We start from the raw sequence: 19,287 nt of genomic DNA on the forward strand, positions 1-19,287 counted from the left end.
CTCGTGGGGCCCCTCTGTATTTAAGCAAAAAGCAGAAATGGGATTGTGAGCAGTTGACGTGCTCTGTAGCGTGGCGGTGATTGGGCTTCACTGTGCTGTTGCAGCATGGAATAGCGCACCATAAAGTAAGGATTTATTTTGAAAAGGACAACAGAGAGGCATGTGAAAGGAAACTATACGCGCGTACACACTCACACACATAGATGCAAAACATATGGTTTTCTGTCTGCAGATAACGGTCCACACTCCACGTGCCTGAAGCAGACTTTCACTGTTTCCAGCAGCTCTGTCTGTTTTGTCCCGCAGTTTAGTGGCTAGCTCGGGTTTGCGTTGTGGAGCAGGAGCGTCATCTGGTGGATAAAAAACAGAGCTATTTAATTAACATGGAACTGCACGTCCATGCTTCGGACAATATTGACCCCACAACCCCCACCTCCCCCCAAAATAAAAAAAAAAAACCCTGCTTCATTAATAGTTAACCAAAACATTTTCACTGCAGCCTGTAGAGTGAAACACCCCAGATAGCAACAAATAACAGGCATGATGTCATCACACCACATAACTGGGTGCAGAATCACATCTGATCTCCAAAGGGCCCCATCAGTCTCCTGGGGCCCCTTGAATACTCCTCATTGACACAGCCGCACCACAGACTCTTTATATTGTCGCTTTCAGTGAGCTGCTTTCTGAAGGACTGCATGAAAGTTCTGAAAATCTCAGGAGGAACAACATCAAGTAGTAGTAGTTGTAAAGTAAAACACATCTTTGAAAATGTATACCAAGTGTGACAATGTTTCCATATGTTTTAGCTGAAATAAGGGAGAGAGAAGCAAAGCTCAACATCTAAAAGAAGTGCAAAGCAAAAAGAAAAAGAACAGACACATGTCCAGAGGAAAATTAATAACCTTAGTTCTTTCTATTGTACAGTATAAAACCTGTTTCACTTTGCAAAAACACTGCAGTGATTTACAAAGCTTGCATTCCACAGTTGGTGAAGACTCAGTAGTTTTCTCATCACTCCGAGTAATCTTTCATCCTGACTACCAGGTCATTCGCAGTGTGAAATATCACCTGCTGTCTTGTCATTGTAATAATTGTTGTGATATTTAACCTCTGGGTGGTAAATACACAGGGTGGTTAAAGAAACTGCCAAACATCACACATTTGGATATATCAAGTAACATTTAACAAGAGAACCATTGACTGATATGATTTTCACAACTTTTATTCTCATTACTTTCTTTTGTAACAAAACTCATCACGTGTCTTATGTACATTACTTCAGGTGCCGTCATCAGATAATTAAGGCAAAACATCTCCAAATCCTGCAGTCAGTTGTATTTCGTATGAACACAACGGTTCAGTCAATCATTTTCAGTATCAACAAGTACACAAAAGTGACAAAACATATTTTAAAAAACACTTTGAATTAAAACACTACAATCATTCATCCAGTCCATCCAAACTAAAGCATAAAAACACTGTGACCTCAAAAACATCTACATCTTAAAAAAACAAACACTGTGACCTCCTTTAACATCCAAACTATGTTACGCTCATTGGCGCTCGACCACAAATAGCACAAAAGGAGAATAAATCAGATCCTGTGTTTGTAAAATGCACAGAAACGAGAGAAAAACCTGTAGATACCATCATCTGACTTTGACTCAAAGCACCATCTAAACCCAAACACATGGAATACAGTCAGTGTGCACACACTCAGCCTCCAGTTTACTTTTCATAACATCCGATACTCTTCCTGGTTCTCATTATTGTCAAAAACCAAACAACAAATTTAAAAAATGCCATAAAATACAAAGCAATTCCAGAAAATAAAGATACACATGTGGGTAAATACTATTAATCACATTTGTGATATATATATATATATATATATATCGTGGAAAAAAAGGAATTTCCTGTTAAATATTTGTTTAAAAAATCACATGACATCAGCTTATCACAGAGCCAATAGCAACATACAGTATATTTAATAAGTATCAAGTTTACTTCATATCATGTGTATGCGAATAAAGGAATAAATAAACACATCTTCATCTACACGATCAAATTCATGGCTGTCAAACTGTGTAACAGTTTAATTGTCAGTATTCACTATGTGAAGAAGTCACAATCTGGTACAGTATGAACTCCTGCTGTTATAGGTCCATTAAATTCAAATAATCCAGCTGTACTGTATGTCATAACGTCCTTGACACACATGGGGTTTTACTTTAACATTATTTTAATGGAACTGAGTGTGTTGCAGCAGAATCCAGTATATCGAAATATTGTAGAGACAAAAAATATGAAGCCCTTGAACACAAAAAAGTATTTTGTGTAAATTTCCAGTGATTCACTAGAAACCTGGAGACCTGTCTCCACTGAAACCTGGAACAAAGTTATTTTAGAGGAGGCGGATGAAAAAGGAACACATGTAAATATTTAAAACAATGAATCCCTATGAATTAGACAAAGAAAACTTAAGGTCCACATACTAGCTTTTTGTGTAGTCTTCCTCAGTGCATGGAGCTTCATGACAACTGAATAAACTCCATCCTCTGAGGAAGACTGAGATGTGGTTTAAACCTCTGGAAAAAAGCTAGTAAGAAGACCTTGAGTTCAGAGTTTTTCTTTTGTTAAGCTACTTTTTCCTACCAATACTTCACAGCAACTAATTTATTAGTAAATGGGTGTTATTTTGAACAGTCCAAAGCTCTGTGTTTGCTTTAGATCTTTTATGGCAGTGATACACTGACTGTGTAGCACCACACATGCTGTGTTCGTGAGGGTAGACTTGATTGCTGTTTCTCAGATCTACTGTAACATGACATAAAACAAAATGGCTGTCATTCTTAAAGGCACTTTTAAAAACATTTCCTACTTTGATCTCAGTAGAGCTGAAATGATTAGTCGATTAAAACGTTCGTCTATTGACAGCAAATTCATGGCCAACTATTGTGATCATGGATTATTTAAATAATTATGTTTTTAAGCAAAAATGCCACTGGTTCCAACTTCTAAAATGTGAATATTTGCTGGGGTTTTTTCTACTTTATTATCTGTTTTGACAAAACCAGCCCCTGAGAAACTGTGATGAGACTTTTGAAACTATTTTCTGATATTTTATAGACCAAACAAATAATCGACTACTCGAGAAAACAATCAGCAGATTAATGGATAATTTAAAAAATCATTAGCTGCAGACCTAGATCTCAGACAAGCTTAATCAAATACATCATGGCATCCTCAATTGCTTCTCAAATACTTCAGAATCCAAATTTCAACAAATCCCTCAAGAAACAAAATGCTATTCATTAGGTTATTATATCATCCTCCTTTCAGTTTCCACTGTAAGTTTCCTGGTATACTTATATACAGAGTCAGTGACTGCACCTCCAGTCACTCAATCTGCCTGTGGCTCCTGCTGTCAAATATCATCGATCTCCTCTGTGGCTGGTAGAAACAGCTGGTTGACGTTTCCAGTCTCTGTCCACTTTTTGGTATAGTCATTTTGTTTTGAAGAGGGATCCCCTCTGGCGTCCTGAAATTCTCGGCCATCTCTTTAGAGAAGACATTCACTGCTGACGTGTCGTTCAGGCTCCTGATGGATGAAAGGAGCCTGCCGTCGTCTCCTGAGGGCGGGTAGTCCATGATGGGAAATGGAGGGCTGAGCAGGATGAGACTCTGAGGTCTCTGCCTGTTCCTAAAGGATGGCCTTTGTAAGACATTCCCTCTGTTAGGTCTGGGACAGTCTACAAACACTTCCAAACTGGGTGCGTGTCTCCTTGTTATGACTTGCAGCTCTGGAGTAGACGTGGTCTTCACAGACTCGGCACATTTCTCAACATTTGGGTGTTTTTGGTGTTTGGGGGAAGGCTCTTTATTCTCCAGCTCCTCCTTTAGATCTGACATCATCATCTGAGGAGGTGTAGCGTTGCTTTTCTCTGCGCTCATTTTAGGATATTCCTTCTCTTGTTCCTTCACTGCGTCAAAATCATTCTCATGTCTGAAGTGAGGTATCTGACTGTACTGCACCTTTGGAGGGACGACAGGCACGGCTTTGGCCTGGCATGTTTTTATCATGAAGGCTGTTCGCACCGATGACACGCTGACCGGGGCTGAATTTCGGCGTAGGGGCGCTTGCCGATCACTCAGAAAAAGCTCCAGCTCCAAGGGCAGCCCGTTGTTTACAGTTCCAGACAAGGCCGTTAATTCTCTCTGACAAGAGGAAAACTCTGATGAATTACGGTTCTGCTGATTAGAAATGTCTCTGATGCATCGATGCCCCAGGTCTAAATTAAGAGAATATGGCCTGTGTTTAAAAAAGCCATTTTCCTCTTTTTTCTCCAAAGCAGCTGCCTCATAAGACATCTGCCTGTAAAACCTCTGAGATGACACTGTATTCTTCTGTTTTGTTGTGCTGCTCTTTCCTGTGTGAGGTTGTGTTGCGTTACTGCTGTTCACACTGACCCGTGTAGGCGGGGATGGCAAATCCGTCCATTTAGTTTCTGCTTTGCTGCTGATAGTCTGAGGAAGGTTTCCTGAGAGGCGTTCAGTTCTCTTAATGAGAGATTGTTTATCATCATCAACTGAAGGAGATGAAATTTTTCCCTTCTCTAAGCTCACAGTTTCCCCACGAGAGCCGAAGGGTGATAGCTGGTTAAGAAACTCCTCCACGTCGGGTGAGTGGAGAGGACTGGTAACCCACTGCTTGGTGGAGCTAAGATCCTCCCAGGGCTCCACCAAGTCCAACTCCTCTGAGTTTCCTCCACATCCTTCGTCAAGGTGTGGCAGCTCCAGCGTTTTACGTCTCTCCTCCAAACACACCGACAGCCTCTGAATCACCTCCAGCTCAGGAATCACACTCTTTGCGCCATCACAGGAGACATTTTTGTCTCCTTGATGAATTCCAGATTTCTCTGACTTTTTGTTGGTCTCATGTGCTCCTGAGGAGCCTTCAGCTTTTGGAGGATCCTCAATCATCAAAGGATCACTTACTTTATCTAAGCAGGTTTCCTTTAAAGGAAGGTGGCACTGTTTGGTGGAAGCTGGCTCGTCTTTGTTTGAGGGTGTGATTTTTTGATGCAGCTTCTTTTCTTTTTTATCCACGATGTCAGCAGCATTTTCTGTGTTTCCATCAACAATCACGTCAAACGTATTGTGGCGAGTAAATAAGATGTCTGACTCTGAGGGCTGTTTCTTTGCGGAGTCTGATCCAGTGGTGACTACATGATCTCTCAGAGAGGTATTTGAAGACGGCTCCCTAAATAACAAAGACAGAGACGGAGAGCTGCGGCTTCGTTTTGATTTGACGTCCATCGTTAACTTCATGACCTCAGATGTACTCCTGGAGCTGAAAAAAGGTTTAAAAGTCTCATCCAGAAGGTCAACTTCAGGTTCAGTTATCTTCAGTTCTTGGTGGAAGTCAGGCCACAGCTGTTTCCCAGTAGAAGATCTCTTGTCCTGAGAAAGTGACAAACAAAAACCAAAAGGATTAAATAGATCCAAAATTATTCCACTATTCATCGAGCCGAAGACATGTGGTCATATGTTCACCTCTCACATTACCTTTCTAGAAATTTCAATAATGGGAGAGTTGGGAAAAAGAAAACTGTGTTAATGTGAAAACTATGTAATTATATGATTACAACTCAAAAACTGCATTTTTAGCTCTTTATCTTGACAAATTGAATTTGATGATGAATTCAAAACTTCAGCCCCAATGAAAGATTATGTAGTGGAAGAACAACTAACTACATGGTTTACCAGTTGCATAGCTATGGCCTGGCTGTGCAGTTCTTTCCCAGGAGATGGCGCTGCATCTTGGCCCTCTCTTGCATTTGTAAGGGACGGTGGTTCCAGTTCAGAAATATTCATCCCGCCTCGACCTTCTTGCAACACTTCTCTGCTTGTATCTGAATTAAAAAAAGTATGTTTTTTCATTGCATCCGTTTAAACATGTATGACTTTAACACGTAACGTACCAAGCCATTTTAAAATGTGATAAAGGAAGATGTCCTCACCCTCTGGTGGGACTCTAGAGATTGGCTTCTCTGTGTTTTTCTTCTCTGTTCCTTCCTGCTTCTTGGGTTCCAGTTGGGGGAAAGTGTTGCTCTTTCCCCTGTTGCTGTTCTGTTCTGAGCTCTCTTTGCAGGGTTTCAGAGTAGCTGCTTTGTCTTTGGCGTGCCCCCGGCATGGCGTGCTGTTAGAGCTGATAACAGCAGACACTCGCAGGGGCACAGACACAGCAAAAGGCTCAGATATGTTCACGGCTCTGCGCTGATGCCTCGGTGAGGACTCCAGGGGGAAGAAGCTTCCTGGGAAGGACGGACGAGAAGAGCTGTTGTGGGAGGAGCCTGAGTACAACATCCTCCTGTTTTTTGGAGAGGTGGGCTTGTAGCCACTGAGGTCATCACCTTTGAACACCTTCAGCTGCTCTGGCACTGTTTTTTGAGGGGGTGCAGGGGCACTTGGTGACCCCTTTTTGTTGATGTTGGAGCTCCAGCCACCTGTTGCCCCACCAGCATTGTTCCCTTTAAACTCCCAGTTTTGGTCGTGTTCACTCAGGTCATAGAGCGAGTCGGACCCCAGCGTTCTGGATTTTACATCTGGAACATAAATGCTGCCAGGTCCACCAGCTGGATTGTTTTTTCCTGTCCTGTCATCATCTGCGCAGTAAAATGGGGCAAAGACAAAATTTGTAGTTTGTAAAATGACACTATCACATTCATTTTGCTCTGTATTTAAATGACTTCATGTAGGTTTTAGCCCCACCTGTTGGTAAGGAGCACAAAGACTCCATGCTCCTGGATGGACGAAGACCTGCCTTTTCTGTAGAAGAAACACATTATCACACTTTGACAAAACATTTAAAGTATCCGGCAGCTTTAAAAATTTTAAAAGCACATCAGGTTACAGCTCAAATAAAAAATACTTTAAACCAAAAGCTAAATTTTCCCCAGATTGTTTCACTTGAATCATTTTTATAGGCGTGACACTATGTAGTATTTCACAGTAAATATAATTTTGTGAGGCTGAATTTAGGTTGTTCTTGTTTCCTACACCAGGAATGATCTCATCGCTGCTTAGATTAATCTTCCAGCACCATGCTCTACTAGTTCCTATTCCTAGTTGTCCTTTAATGATAATCTTTCTCTTTGTACATGATGATGTTGCCAATCTGTGTTTGACTTGGGAAGTGAGCTGTTCACATTGGACTATCTTAGACTGCAGGAACAACATTTAGTTACCTTTCCTTTAAATCTGATGATTGAGCATTGTTAACTTTCCTGTTTGACACTCTACCTGTTATCCCCGGTGCTCTTATAAACACACTGCCATTCCGGCTCAGCTTCCCCTTTGAGTCCACAGACCGACCCAGGTTGAAGATGGACTTCCACTTCTTCGACTTCCCAGAAAACTTTCTCCTAAGAGGTAAACAGGGATTATGAAGCCTAGCCTATGACGAACAATTCCACTTATTCTGACAATACTAAATTCATGGTAAATACTCCGAAACACACTGTTATTACAAATTATACTGCTGATGGCTCAATAGACTAAACCAAAATCTGTCATACTTGCTGTCTGATATGTCTATGACGGTGTGGTAGAGCGTGGCAGTGCTGGTATCAGGCAGGCTGTTTTCTCGCTGCCGTTCTCTATGTACAGGATGGTTTGGACTCAAGGAGCGGGCCTGGGCTTCTTCCAGGCTCATCAGTTTCATTGGCCCACACTGGCCACTGATCGGGAGCGTGGCATACTTCTCCCCACACATCAAACTCGGTCCTGAAAAAGTATTACAAGTCAGTTTTTTTCAATGAATTAGCAAAATCCCATAGCGCAACAAATCTCCCACAAAACAATCAGTTTGTATTTTTTGAACGTCACACCTTCTTTGGGTTTGATTTGCACAGAATCACTGCTGAAGATCTGCTCTGTGTGGTTTAGAATAAACTCAACCACTGACTGTTGTATCCGCACCTCCTGGAAAGCCATGTCTCCATTACTACATGATGCCTCAATGTCTTTAGATCTGAGAAAATAAGAGATGAAAATGAGAAGTGTGGCATCCTTTGAATTTCAGAAAAAAACAATGTTTTCCAAAAATGTCTACAGAAATTCACAAGAGGTTTCAGTTTGAATACCTTGAAAAAAGTGTTTCAAGTACATCTGTGAGTCTAAACTCACCTTAATAGATTTGGAGCCCAAACCAGAGCGAGGTTTCGTGTGTGCATGTTGGTCTCTGTGCTTAAGGTGGCAAGGTGGGCCAAGTGCTTAGTAAGGTACTCCAGAGTCCTGAGGAGAGTCGACAAGCACTTCTTGTCACATTTATTACAACATTATTTGTAAAGGCTAGCAAACAGGAGTATCATTTGTACAATTGTCTTTACAGCTTAGAGTGAAAAGGGCTGAAGTTCACCTGAAGTGAGGGGTCGGCAGTTCTTTGATGACCCTCTGAATGTGTAAAAGTCTCTCATGATCCCCCTGGACCGAGACCACTTCCTTCATGTCAAACAGAAAGATATCCATGTTAAAATAATTCACATATAGGGTCGGTAAAAAAAAAAAGATTTGGATGCTCGATCCCGGTTCTTCAGCAGCATTGCATTAATTATTTATTTTCAGTTTATGATTACGGTCCAGAAAATGATCTGATTTCTGAATTGGACTCCAATGGCTACTTAACCCAAAGTATGAACTAAATCCTCACACTTATGGTCTCTGCAGCTCTCTATAAATTCTGTCTGATAATGATCTTTAATTTGTATATGCATACTCTTAAACAAACAGAACATCTAACATCTGGTTTTTCTCAGGATTGATGTGTTGATGAAGTGAAGGGCCACTGCATGGCCCTGCAAGCCTCTATCTAGCTTCCTAACCCAGTTATCCTTGCTGAACAAATGTAAACAGATATGCTGGAGTGCGTGCAGTCAAACTCATGTGACTAAGGCCCAGACAGCTGAGCATATTAACTGCATTTGTTAGTCATGTGTGAGGTCGTCAACGTACATTGTTGAAACGTGCTCTAGCGCATTCTTGTGCTATTATGTCTAATTGCTGAGGCACAAGGATTTACTTCAAAATAACATTTTATAAGTGTTTTAATTGAAAATACACACAATCAAGCACTCAGCCTACATAAAGATGTACGGATAATGCTCAGTGTCTGTGATGATTCATCTGGGTCATAGTTATCCAAGCAGTGTCAAATCAATGGCAACCGGACTTGAGTAGATGAGAGAGTAGATGCGCGAAGATGTTTCATCTCTCATCCAAGAAGCTTCAGAAAGTTCAGAACTCTTGAATGAGAGCCGAAAAGAAATCTTCAATCAACTCCGGCTGCCCTTGATTTAACCCTCCTTGGATATCCTGCTCAAAGCTCATGTTGTTGAGACAGGTCATTCCTTCCAAGATAATTTGTCAAGAACAGCAAAAATGAGTTTTTGTGTTTCTCTTTCCTATTACACCATGTACAGAACTGACTTTTTATAGTGCTGGAGTTTTCAGGCTCGAGGATTTATGAATGCCAAGGTATGCAAATGGCCCGTCAAGGTACACAGAAAGCACAAACCACATCAGTTTGGTATTCCTGTTCCCTTCTCTCCCGCTCCTCTCTAAAGTCTCTTTCATTATTATATTTAATAAATGTAGAGATTGTATCACTCCAATTTTGGCCACACAGGTTGCCAGTTCAATTTTGAATTGATTTTATTGATCTTATCATTATATACATTATACATGTTTTCACTCTTGCTGGATTACAAACCTTAACCCTCCCCTCCGTGATCCATAAGGGCCAGAAACAAATTGTTTTCATCTTTGAACCAAGCATCAGAACAAATTGATATTTTCCAGAATGGCCGGGTAACAGGGTAGCCCACAAAAAACATAAATCCGGACATAAAACAGATCATAAACATTCAGTCTCTTACAATCAATGTTGTGGTATAGTATATGCAGGGACATCGTTTTGTTTCGATTATGAGGCAGCAACACGACTTCTTTTAGTAATGACAATGATAATATTAATTAATCATACTGAGGTAAAATTAATGTTTTTGTATTATGCAAAACCTATGTTCTTCGCTTACAGTTCAATTGACATCTGCTAAAGTACTGTATTCTCCAGGGATAAGAGATGAAAACAGCTGATTAACACTGAGCCAGAGAGATGAGGTCACACTCACAAAAGATGATAATAAATTAGGTCTCTACAGTGCTGACACAGATATATCAAGGGGCCATGTTGAAAAAATACTGCTTATTGACGTCTGGTGTTGCCATTCATGTCTGGTACTGATTACTGTTTGTAAAGCATGAATATAGAATAAATCTTTTTTTTTTTTTTCTCAGCTTAAGCAAAACTATGAATGTGATCTGAATGTACTCACAGTGAATCTGCTGTATAGCTCATATGTGAGCAGAGGATTGGGAAGCTCCCTGAAGTACAGCTTACATAAGGAACCCACACAGTGGATGTCCTGGAGGTACACTTCCTTTGTAAGGTCAGGGCACGCCTCAGAGCTGAATTCCTGCCTGCGCACACAAACACACACAGTTAACTAAATGCTTTGATTGTTTAACACCCATGCTATCTGCTGTTGCAGTATGTGGGAATGTCAGATTGAAGTCTATTCAGTCGTTGTTATGGCAAAACATTTTTTTTATAAAAACAGCAACAAAGATGCCAAACAAGCTCAATCTGAGAAAACAATATTATCTAAATGAAGTTAACCATGTCTGTTTTTTCTGCCCGAATGGATAGAAAATGAGCTGGACTAACACTCATGATTTAAGACAATAATATTTGATCTTGCATAGCTTCAATTTTTACTGAATAATTGGAGCTGCTCCAGTCATTTCAGAGAATGTGAATGGAGGCGATACATTTTAAACACTTAATGCTTTGTACTGAAATCATAGTTTTTTACCACCTGATGTCTAATATTTTCTATGGCTTGCCTTAAAAGCATTACTATACAGGCAAAGTGTTGCATGAGTACCTGAGGCGCTGGATATTTGAGGTGACCCCCGACAGTCTGTAGATCCCGTCCACAATTCCATGCTCCTCAATAAACTCTGCACATTTCTTCAGAACCTGAGGAACTGAAGTTAAGGAATTGAGTCAGTCATGCTGTGTTAGAGAAACTTATTTATTTTCTCCTGTTTCAGCTCCTTAACATACACGCTGGACTTGTTGATTACATTAAAACTTAAAAGCAGAAGGAAACAACTGTAAAGGTAATTAATGTTTTAGCAGTAAGAATGCACATAAGGTTAACATCATGGTATAGGGTTTGTTCTACTAGGTCTGTTTTAAATTCCTTAGGGCCGCTGATTGTAGGTGGACTTTCACAGGAAGTTAAAAATGGTTTGTTTGTTTCAGAGGAAGGTTGACACACCCAGTCCTTGTAGCTGGTATTACTTACGACATTTCCTCTAATAGAAAATGTCTTTTGAAATGTTACCACTGACCTACAGTACATCACCTTCTGTACACAACAGTGTTTGGCTGCGCTTAAAAAAAAAAAAAACAAACAGATTAAACTGCGGCTTTACAGCTAAATCACATGATAAATCACACTGATTCAGTCTGACCACAACATCCCTTTAGCTAATATTAAAAATAACAATTGATTGCAAAGCACTTGGAAAAATTTGATAAGATGATGTATTTTTAATTGCATTGGAATTTCTTTTTTAACAGACAATTAATCAGATGTCTAGAGTTAAATAGTAAAGATAAAGAATGACTTCCAATTTGATCCAAAAGCTTTTAATAGCATCTTACATGCACCAACAAATCGACTTTTAACCTCTAAGCGTGATATGAAGTAGTAATGGGTAATTAATGTGTCGGTGCAGGTTTAAAGAAGATATGTGATTTTCACACATGAAAAGCAATAGTTAGTATGATACAATTTTCTTTCATATAAAAAAGTCCAAAAGAAAAACGATAATTGTTAACATCTTTTGAGAGTTACAGTTCCATCCTTACACTTCTAAACCTTTTATATATATGAAGGAACATTATTTTATTCCATGATGTCTCAATATGTTATTCTATTGATAGTTACTTTTGTAGGCTTTTCCATTTGTCTCTTGGTGCTGAGTACAAAACTGATCATCCTCCACAAAACGAAAGAATTATTTCAGCAAGGGTTCATTTCTCGGTAATCACTGTGGACACCCAAGAATCTGCCATTTATATTCTCATTTACTTGACCTAAATGTACTTTCAGCGACATGCCTGTGGTCAAATGCTGGATGATGAACAACTCTGGAGCCTTCACTTAGTGCCTCTCAGTCTGCACTGAGGGAATAATTCTGCTTCTTATAGACTGGCAACAAAATACAGTTTGATTTTGGACTGACTTTTAAAGACACTTTATGATAACACATGAAATGAAATCAATGCATGATGCTGAGGATGCAGCTGCTGCTCAGTGGTTGGCATTACAAAAATCTGTAACAGCCCTGCAGTCTACCTCTTTTTGTTAGGTTTAATAAATGTATTTTAAGGTAACATTGTTGTATGTTGACTTTTAAGGCTCAGGTGCAGATTGTCTGCCGATTCTGCTTTTCTGAAATGATCATTGTTTAACAATTGCAATGTGACATAAATGTCACAAACAACCTGGTAGAACTACATCAACTTGATCACTTCTGTCTCTGTGAGACAAGAGGTGTGACTTCCACAACCTTATGTCCAACACATAGATAACTCTCAATTGCTAATTATCAATGTTTAATCTCACAAATGTGAAGGATGAAGTGCATTTTCTCTCTTTAAAGAGTTTGATCAAGTATACCAAAAGATTGTGAGTATATAAGTGTGTAACTTTGTTCTGTTGTCATTTGTGCAAGTGGGGTAAAAAAAATACATCAGAGAAATTCAATATAACATTATGCTGGATTTTGTGTGCAGTAGAGATGCTAAAATGGGATCTATTGCAACACTTGCTATGCAGGGAAGATGTGATGCACTAACAATCTAAAAAACACAATATGTCTGCTGAGCATCCACGACGGAGGGGTTTGACCCAAACGTCCTCCCTCACTTCCTGCGCTGAATGCTCCTCCTTACAGAGGGTCCACTCTAACAGGTCTTCCTTAAAGTTATCCTCAACACAGCTATTCATATGGCTCTACATGTGGGAGATTTCTGTTTGCTCTGTTTTTTTGACATATCATGGTGCTCCCTAAAAAATCGCAAATGATGGTTGTTAGAAAAGAATAAGGCATACGATCAGTGGAAGCAAAAGGGATAAAGGGGTTAAAGAATGAAACTTTCTCAAAAAAACCTGACTACATATTTGATGATACCTTTTGCTTCTATTCTTTTTTTTCTTGGCTCATTATTTTCTCTCATCCATAGGCAGCAGCGCCGCCCAGTCTTTTGTCAGACACAAAACTACTCATAGGAACCACAGTCACTGTTGAAATTGACACAGAAAATGTAAGAGCCACACCCAAAGTCACAAATGACCATTTAATACAGCCAATGGCTGAATGAATGTTCTTACTAAATGTAAAACATATGTATACCTACAATTCATTATGTAACCAACTTTGAACAAAGCCCATATTGGTTACATAAAGAACCTTTTTTTATTTTATAACATGATGTGTATGTAAAAAGTTATAATAATGTAGGAAATGACTAATAAAGCTCAATTCTCAGGATAAAAGTTCTCCTCTATGTATGAGTCAAGTAATTGGTGAAAGAAAAAGTATTGTAGTTTGATTAAAGCTGCTTGTAAAACAGTGTTAGATTTCAAAGAAAGCTAAATAAAGAGTTTACCATCTTGTCCTGAATTCTGGAGATGTTCTATCAGGTCACAGCCGAACGCATTTTCACTTCCTTTCTTTTTGGACTTCTGCTTAGTCCCTTTATTCTTCATGTGGCTCCAGTTAGTAGTCCAGATGATTAAAACAAACAGACCCTTGGAAGCACAGCGATCGATCCATATGACCCCAAAAAACGTTGAGTTTGTAGGTCAAAAAAGCAGCCACATAGAAATCCCAGAAATCAGCTCACAAAAGTCTGCATCCGCTCACATTCTGACTAACCACACTGTCGGAGGCTGAGAGCAGAAGTGACGTCACATTTTGAAGTTTTAAAGTTCTTTAGATAGTCATTACTTCAAGTGATGATTATAGAAAAGACATGGTGTGACTGTCACTTTGCTGGGACGTGGCAGAGAGCAGCTTTATCTCTTAAGGATTTGCAGAAACAGCATAAGAATCGGCTGGTTTCCTGTTGTTTTTTTACCCCCAGCCAGTCTCTCTCTCTGTGCTCCTTTTTTATCTCCTCCTCTTTTTCTTCATTCCACACAGTCTCCCCTTTTCACTGGCTTCTCTGTAGCTGAGGAAGCATACATGTATCAAAAGAGGCGAATCCCCTCAGGAACATTAGTTTTTATTTTTAATCTGATTTTCACTGACTGTACAAATTTTCTGTTTAGAGATGGACTCGTGGCAGTGGTGTGGCAGGGATTTCTGAAATGTTGAGACTGTGTAAAGGGGAGGGAATTGAAGTGAGGGGAGGAGAACAGCTGACTTCTGTTTCTCTCCTACTTTAGGAATTACTGACCTCTTTTATTCAATGTTTTTTTTTTTCATGTCCACAAACTCTGCTGCTCTCTGCCTTCCTGAATGCTCCCAATGTATACAATTTCCTGTGCAAAGAGCCCGGGCTCAAAAACAAAAACAGACGGGTTCTGAAGGAAGAGGGAAGTGGGAGGTGACTGAAGTGAGGGCCTGAAGGGCACAGATGGGAAATGGGGGGAGACTGGGGGGGGGGGGGGTTGGGGTGAGGAGATGGACAACACACATGGTTCTCATTACTAACTTCTATGCATTTCATGTTTTTCTTTTTCAAACTGGACTGCAAATGAATTGCAAAGACATAATCAATGAACGTATAGCATGGATGATAATCTTGTTAAGCAAATAATGTTTTCATCCAATACTTAATAAGTATCTTTGCTACTTCCTGTCCTGAGAAAATGTAATCAAATTAGATCCCTGCATTCTCCAGCGAAAGATCATGAAATACTCCTGGGCAGTTATGATGTATTCCTCATATTTGTAGTTGACGTAGGAAATTAAAGATCCCAAAACCTAAATTCCATAAATTGACTTTTACAGATGTAAAATATTACACCTTCCCTGAGGGGATATTTTAACAGCTAATCACTACTTGCACTGTATACCCCTGTTGGACCACTGTCAAACCACCACTAATCACAGTGATTTGACACAAGACAGAAAAGCTACGCTATGTAGGCATCAAACAGAATGTCAGACTAGCTTCTCATGTCTGCTGGAAACTTAGGACATAAAGTCTCTGGAACCACAGAAACCACTAACAGATTCCAACTTATAAAATGTGACATAATACTGGTTGGTTATTCAGCTACTGGCATACACTTGCTGATGTATTGTATTTACAAAAACACTGATTGTCTTACTCACCTCTTAATTGTACTCCATAATTTTGTTACCACTGAAGAAGTGAAAAGCAGGTGCCAGTTATTTTGATGCTTCTGAGCTCAGACCTTCATAGTATCATAAAGAAATGTTAAACTTGCACAGTCGCATGATGCGCAACAGTTATAGTTTCCAAGTCCTATTTCAACCGTCATAGCTTAAAAGCTTAGCGTACTTAAACCTTTAATAACAAGTGATTTTTTTGGTCACGTGGGGGCAATGAACACAAGTTGTGAAAACACAGACAAATTATAACCTTTTAAACTGATATATGAACATTTTTCTAACAGTTGCCCAGTGCAATATTCACTCTTATAGCATTGTTTTTGGTTTCCACCAACTATGTAGGTACAAGTATGCGGCTCTTCAGTTGCTAATTCAAAACAGTGAAGTCGCAAAACCAAAGAAATGAGACCAAAAACTCTCAGTAGAGCTGAGAAACACTGCAGAGGTGTGTGATAATTCTATGTAGATTCTTCACTACAAGCTACCCCTCTCACATACAAGCAGTCATGTGATCTTTTGTTCAAATAAAAAATATTAATGACAGCAGCTTTAAGTACGTTAGTTAAGTAGTCTAGTTTTTTTTGTCTTTGGCATATTTTCATTGAAGAAAATGTTTTCCAATTGAAATTTAAGGACTTCATCCGTCCATCTGCTCTACCTGCTTATTCCTATCCCAGCATACATATGGCTCAAAGGAAATGTGACTAATAACAAACAAACACACACACACACACAAATATTCACATGTGAATTTTCACCTGACCTGCATGACACTGAACCGTGGGAGAAAACTGGAGCACCCAGAAGAAACGTGCACAAACCCACGGTACCACTGAGCTGCTGGGCTGCTCTGAAACGGCTGACTTTCCATCCAATAGTTTAGAACATGTGTGAACCCAGCCAATATATTTGGACATAGAGTGGACAGAAAAAGTCTACACACCCCTGTTAAAATGCCAGGTTCTCATGATGTAAAATAATAAGACAAAGATAAATCATGTCAAAACTTTTTCCACCTTTAATGTGACCTATAATGTGAACAGTTAAATAGAAAAACAAACTGAAATCTTCGAGGGGGAAAAATGAAAAATAGAAACCTTACAATAACCTGGTTGCATATGTGTGCACACCCTCTTATAACTGGGGATGTGGCTGTGTTCAGAATTAACCAATCACATTCAAACTCAGGTTAACTAGAAGTCATTACACACCTGCCATCATTTAAAGTGACTCTGATTAATCACAAATAAAGTTCAGCTGTTCTAGTAGGATTTTCCTGATATTTTCTTAGTTGCATCTCTGACCAAAAGCCATGGTCTGCAGAGAGCTTTCAAAGCATCAGAGAGATCTCATTGTTGAAAGACATAAGTCAGGAGACGGGTACAAAAGAATTTCCAAAGCATTAGATATCCATGGAACACAGTGAAGACAGTCATCACCAAGTGGAGAAAATATGGCACAACTGTGACTTTACCAAGAACTGGACATCCCTCCAAAATTGATGAAAAGATGAAAAGAAAACTGGTCAGGGAGGCTTCCAAGAGGCCTACAGCAACATTAAAGGAACTGCAGGAATTTCTGGCAAGTACTGGCTGTGTGGTACATCTGACAACTATCTCCCGTATTCTTCATATGAATGGGCTATGGGGTAGGGTGGCAAGACGGAAGCCTTTTCTTACAAAGAAAAACATCCAAGCACGGCTGAAGTTTGAAAAAACAAACATCAAGTCCCCCAAAAGCATGTGGGAAAATGTATTATGGTCTGATGAAACCAAGGTAGAACATTTTGGCCATAATTCCAAAAGGTATGTTTGGTGCAAAAACACTGCACATCACCCAAGGAACACCATATCCACAGTGAAGCATGGTGGTGTCAGCATCATGCTTTGGGGCTGTTTGTCTTCAGCTGGAACTGGGGACTTACTCAGGGTGGAGGCAATTTTGGCACAAAACCTTCAGGCGTCGGTTAGAAAGATGAAGAGGAAGTTCACCTTTCAGCATAACAACGACCCAAAGCATCCAAATCCACAAAAGCATGGCTTCACCAGAAGAAGATTAATGTTTTGGAATGGCCCAGCCAGAGCCCAGACCTGAATCCAATTGAACATCTGTGGGGTGATCTGAAGAGAGCTGTGCAGTCGATGTCCTCGCAATCTGACAGATTTGGAGCGCTTTTGCAAAGAAGAATGGGCAAATATTGCCACGTCAAGATGTGCCAAGCTAATAGACTCATACCAAAAAGACTGACTACTGTAATAAAATCAAAAGGTGCTTTAACAAAGTATTAGTCTAAGGGTGTGCACACTTATGCAACCAGGTTATGAGGGGTTTTATTTTTCATTTTTCCCCCTCAAAGATTTCAATTTGTTTTTCAATTGAATTGTTCACATTATAGGTCACATTAAAGGTGGAAAAACTTCTGACATGATTTCTTTGTCTCATTATACATCATAAGAACCTGGCATTTTAATAGGGGTGTGTAGACTTTTTCTGTCCATTGTAAAGATTATGTCTGGATTTTATATTTAATCTAAAGGACTTGGGCATTGTTTTCCATAACTGTGCTATTGCAAATAAAGATATGAACTTCCCCCTGATGAATTCTTACACTCATAGTCATACAAGGGTTATTATGATTAAAGGCAGGAACAACACTTTACACATCATTCTATTTCCATATCTGAATGGACTAGTTTGTAGAGTATCTCATAGTGTTCTGACTTGCAGAGGTGATATTTTTGTGTTAAAAGAGTTTTGTGAATGTCACATGTGAGCTTGATGACCAGGCCTGGCCTCCACAAGACAAAGCTTTCTTTCTGCACCATAGGAAGAGGAGATGACATCATTCTGTCGATACAAAGCTTCAGACATCCCGCCCTTTCTCTGCTCTGGTAAAGAAAAAAAAAAGTCTAAGCTAAGAAGACATTTCATTGTATCTGAATAATAAGGGGTTATTCTTGTCCTTACTTTTAGTACTTCATGTCCTCAGAGTGACGCAATGTCTTAATGGTTATAAATTTGCATCTGCCAGAGTGGAAATGATGCAATGAGGGAAACAGACAAAGTACTCCTTATATAAGAAATGTTGTTGATTTGAAGGTGGAGACGACACATTTTTAAATTCAAGTTACATGTTAAATACCTCAATAAAGTTTTATGTAAAAGCCTGAAACAGCCAGCCTAAATCTTGAGAGAAATTTGTGGATTCTGACGCTACACATAATATGGTTACTGTGATACTCCAAATAAATAAAACTGAATCATTAAGGCACTAAACCATGCTAAAATTTAATTCGAAAAAGGATTTCACTTGCTGTCAGCTGTGGATTTTAGGGAGTAGTACTGGCCAATTCCTGTTGGGGATACTATAGTCTATATTCACACACAGTATCTCTCTTTTCACCAACAAAGTGTCATGGAGGCACTAAACTGCATTCAAAGGGAATGTGAGGAGCTGATTTGATCCACCATGTAATGTTCAGTGTTCAACCTAATCAAAGTCCACTAGCAACTCTACCACCCTCAAATCCTGGAGAATTAAATATCATAGCAACTCGTTTACATAAATCTGTTGGGTTTTTTTTCCTGAGGCCAAAAAACTGTTCCTTGAGGAAATGGCTTGTCTGATTTGTGATATATTTTTATCAAAAATGTCTTTATTTAGCTCACATTTGTTGGTTTTCCTGTATTTGGTCCACACTTGTCCTATGTGTGACATCTTCCCACATTTCTCACAAAATCCAGATATCATCATGATTTATTAAGGCTACTATTGCA

At 39.5% G+C, this 19,287-nt stretch overlaps 1 protein-coding gene across 1 annotated transcript; it reads right to left on the minus strand.

Annotated features, from left to right (window-relative positions):
• Nucleotides 1–1,207: 1,207 nt before the first annotated feature.
• On the minus strand, nucleotides 1,208–14,480 carry arhgap31 (Rho GTPase activating protein 31). The gene is made up of 12 exons (XM_038708265.1): nucleotides 13,814–14,480; nucleotides 11,013–11,115; nucleotides 10,401–10,545; nucleotides 8,426–8,508; nucleotides 8,194–8,301; nucleotides 7,896–8,038; nucleotides 7,584–7,791; nucleotides 7,309–7,430; nucleotides 6,778–6,834; nucleotides 6,027–6,671; nucleotides 5,770–5,918; nucleotides 1,208–5,466 (listed from the first exon to the last, which is right to left on the minus strand). The coding sequence occupies exons 1-12, from the start codon at nucleotides 13,911–13,913 to the stop codon at nucleotides 3,403–3,405; spliced, it is 3,927 nt and encodes a 1,308-aa protein (XP_038564193.1). The 5' UTR covers nucleotides 13,914–14,480; the 3' UTR covers nucleotides 1,208–3,402.
• Nucleotides 14,481–19,287: the final 4,807 nt, after the last annotated feature.

The sequence above is a fragment of the Micropterus salmoides genome, unplaced genomic scaffold (assembly GCF_014851395.1).
Source record: "Micropterus salmoides isolate LMB-PRFRI ecotype aquatic unplaced genomic scaffold, ASM1485139v1 Ms_hic_scaffold_9, whole genome shotgun sequence".
Classification (NCBI taxonomy): Eukaryota; Metazoa; Chordata; class Actinopteri; order Centrarchiformes; family Centrarchidae; genus Micropterus; species Micropterus salmoides.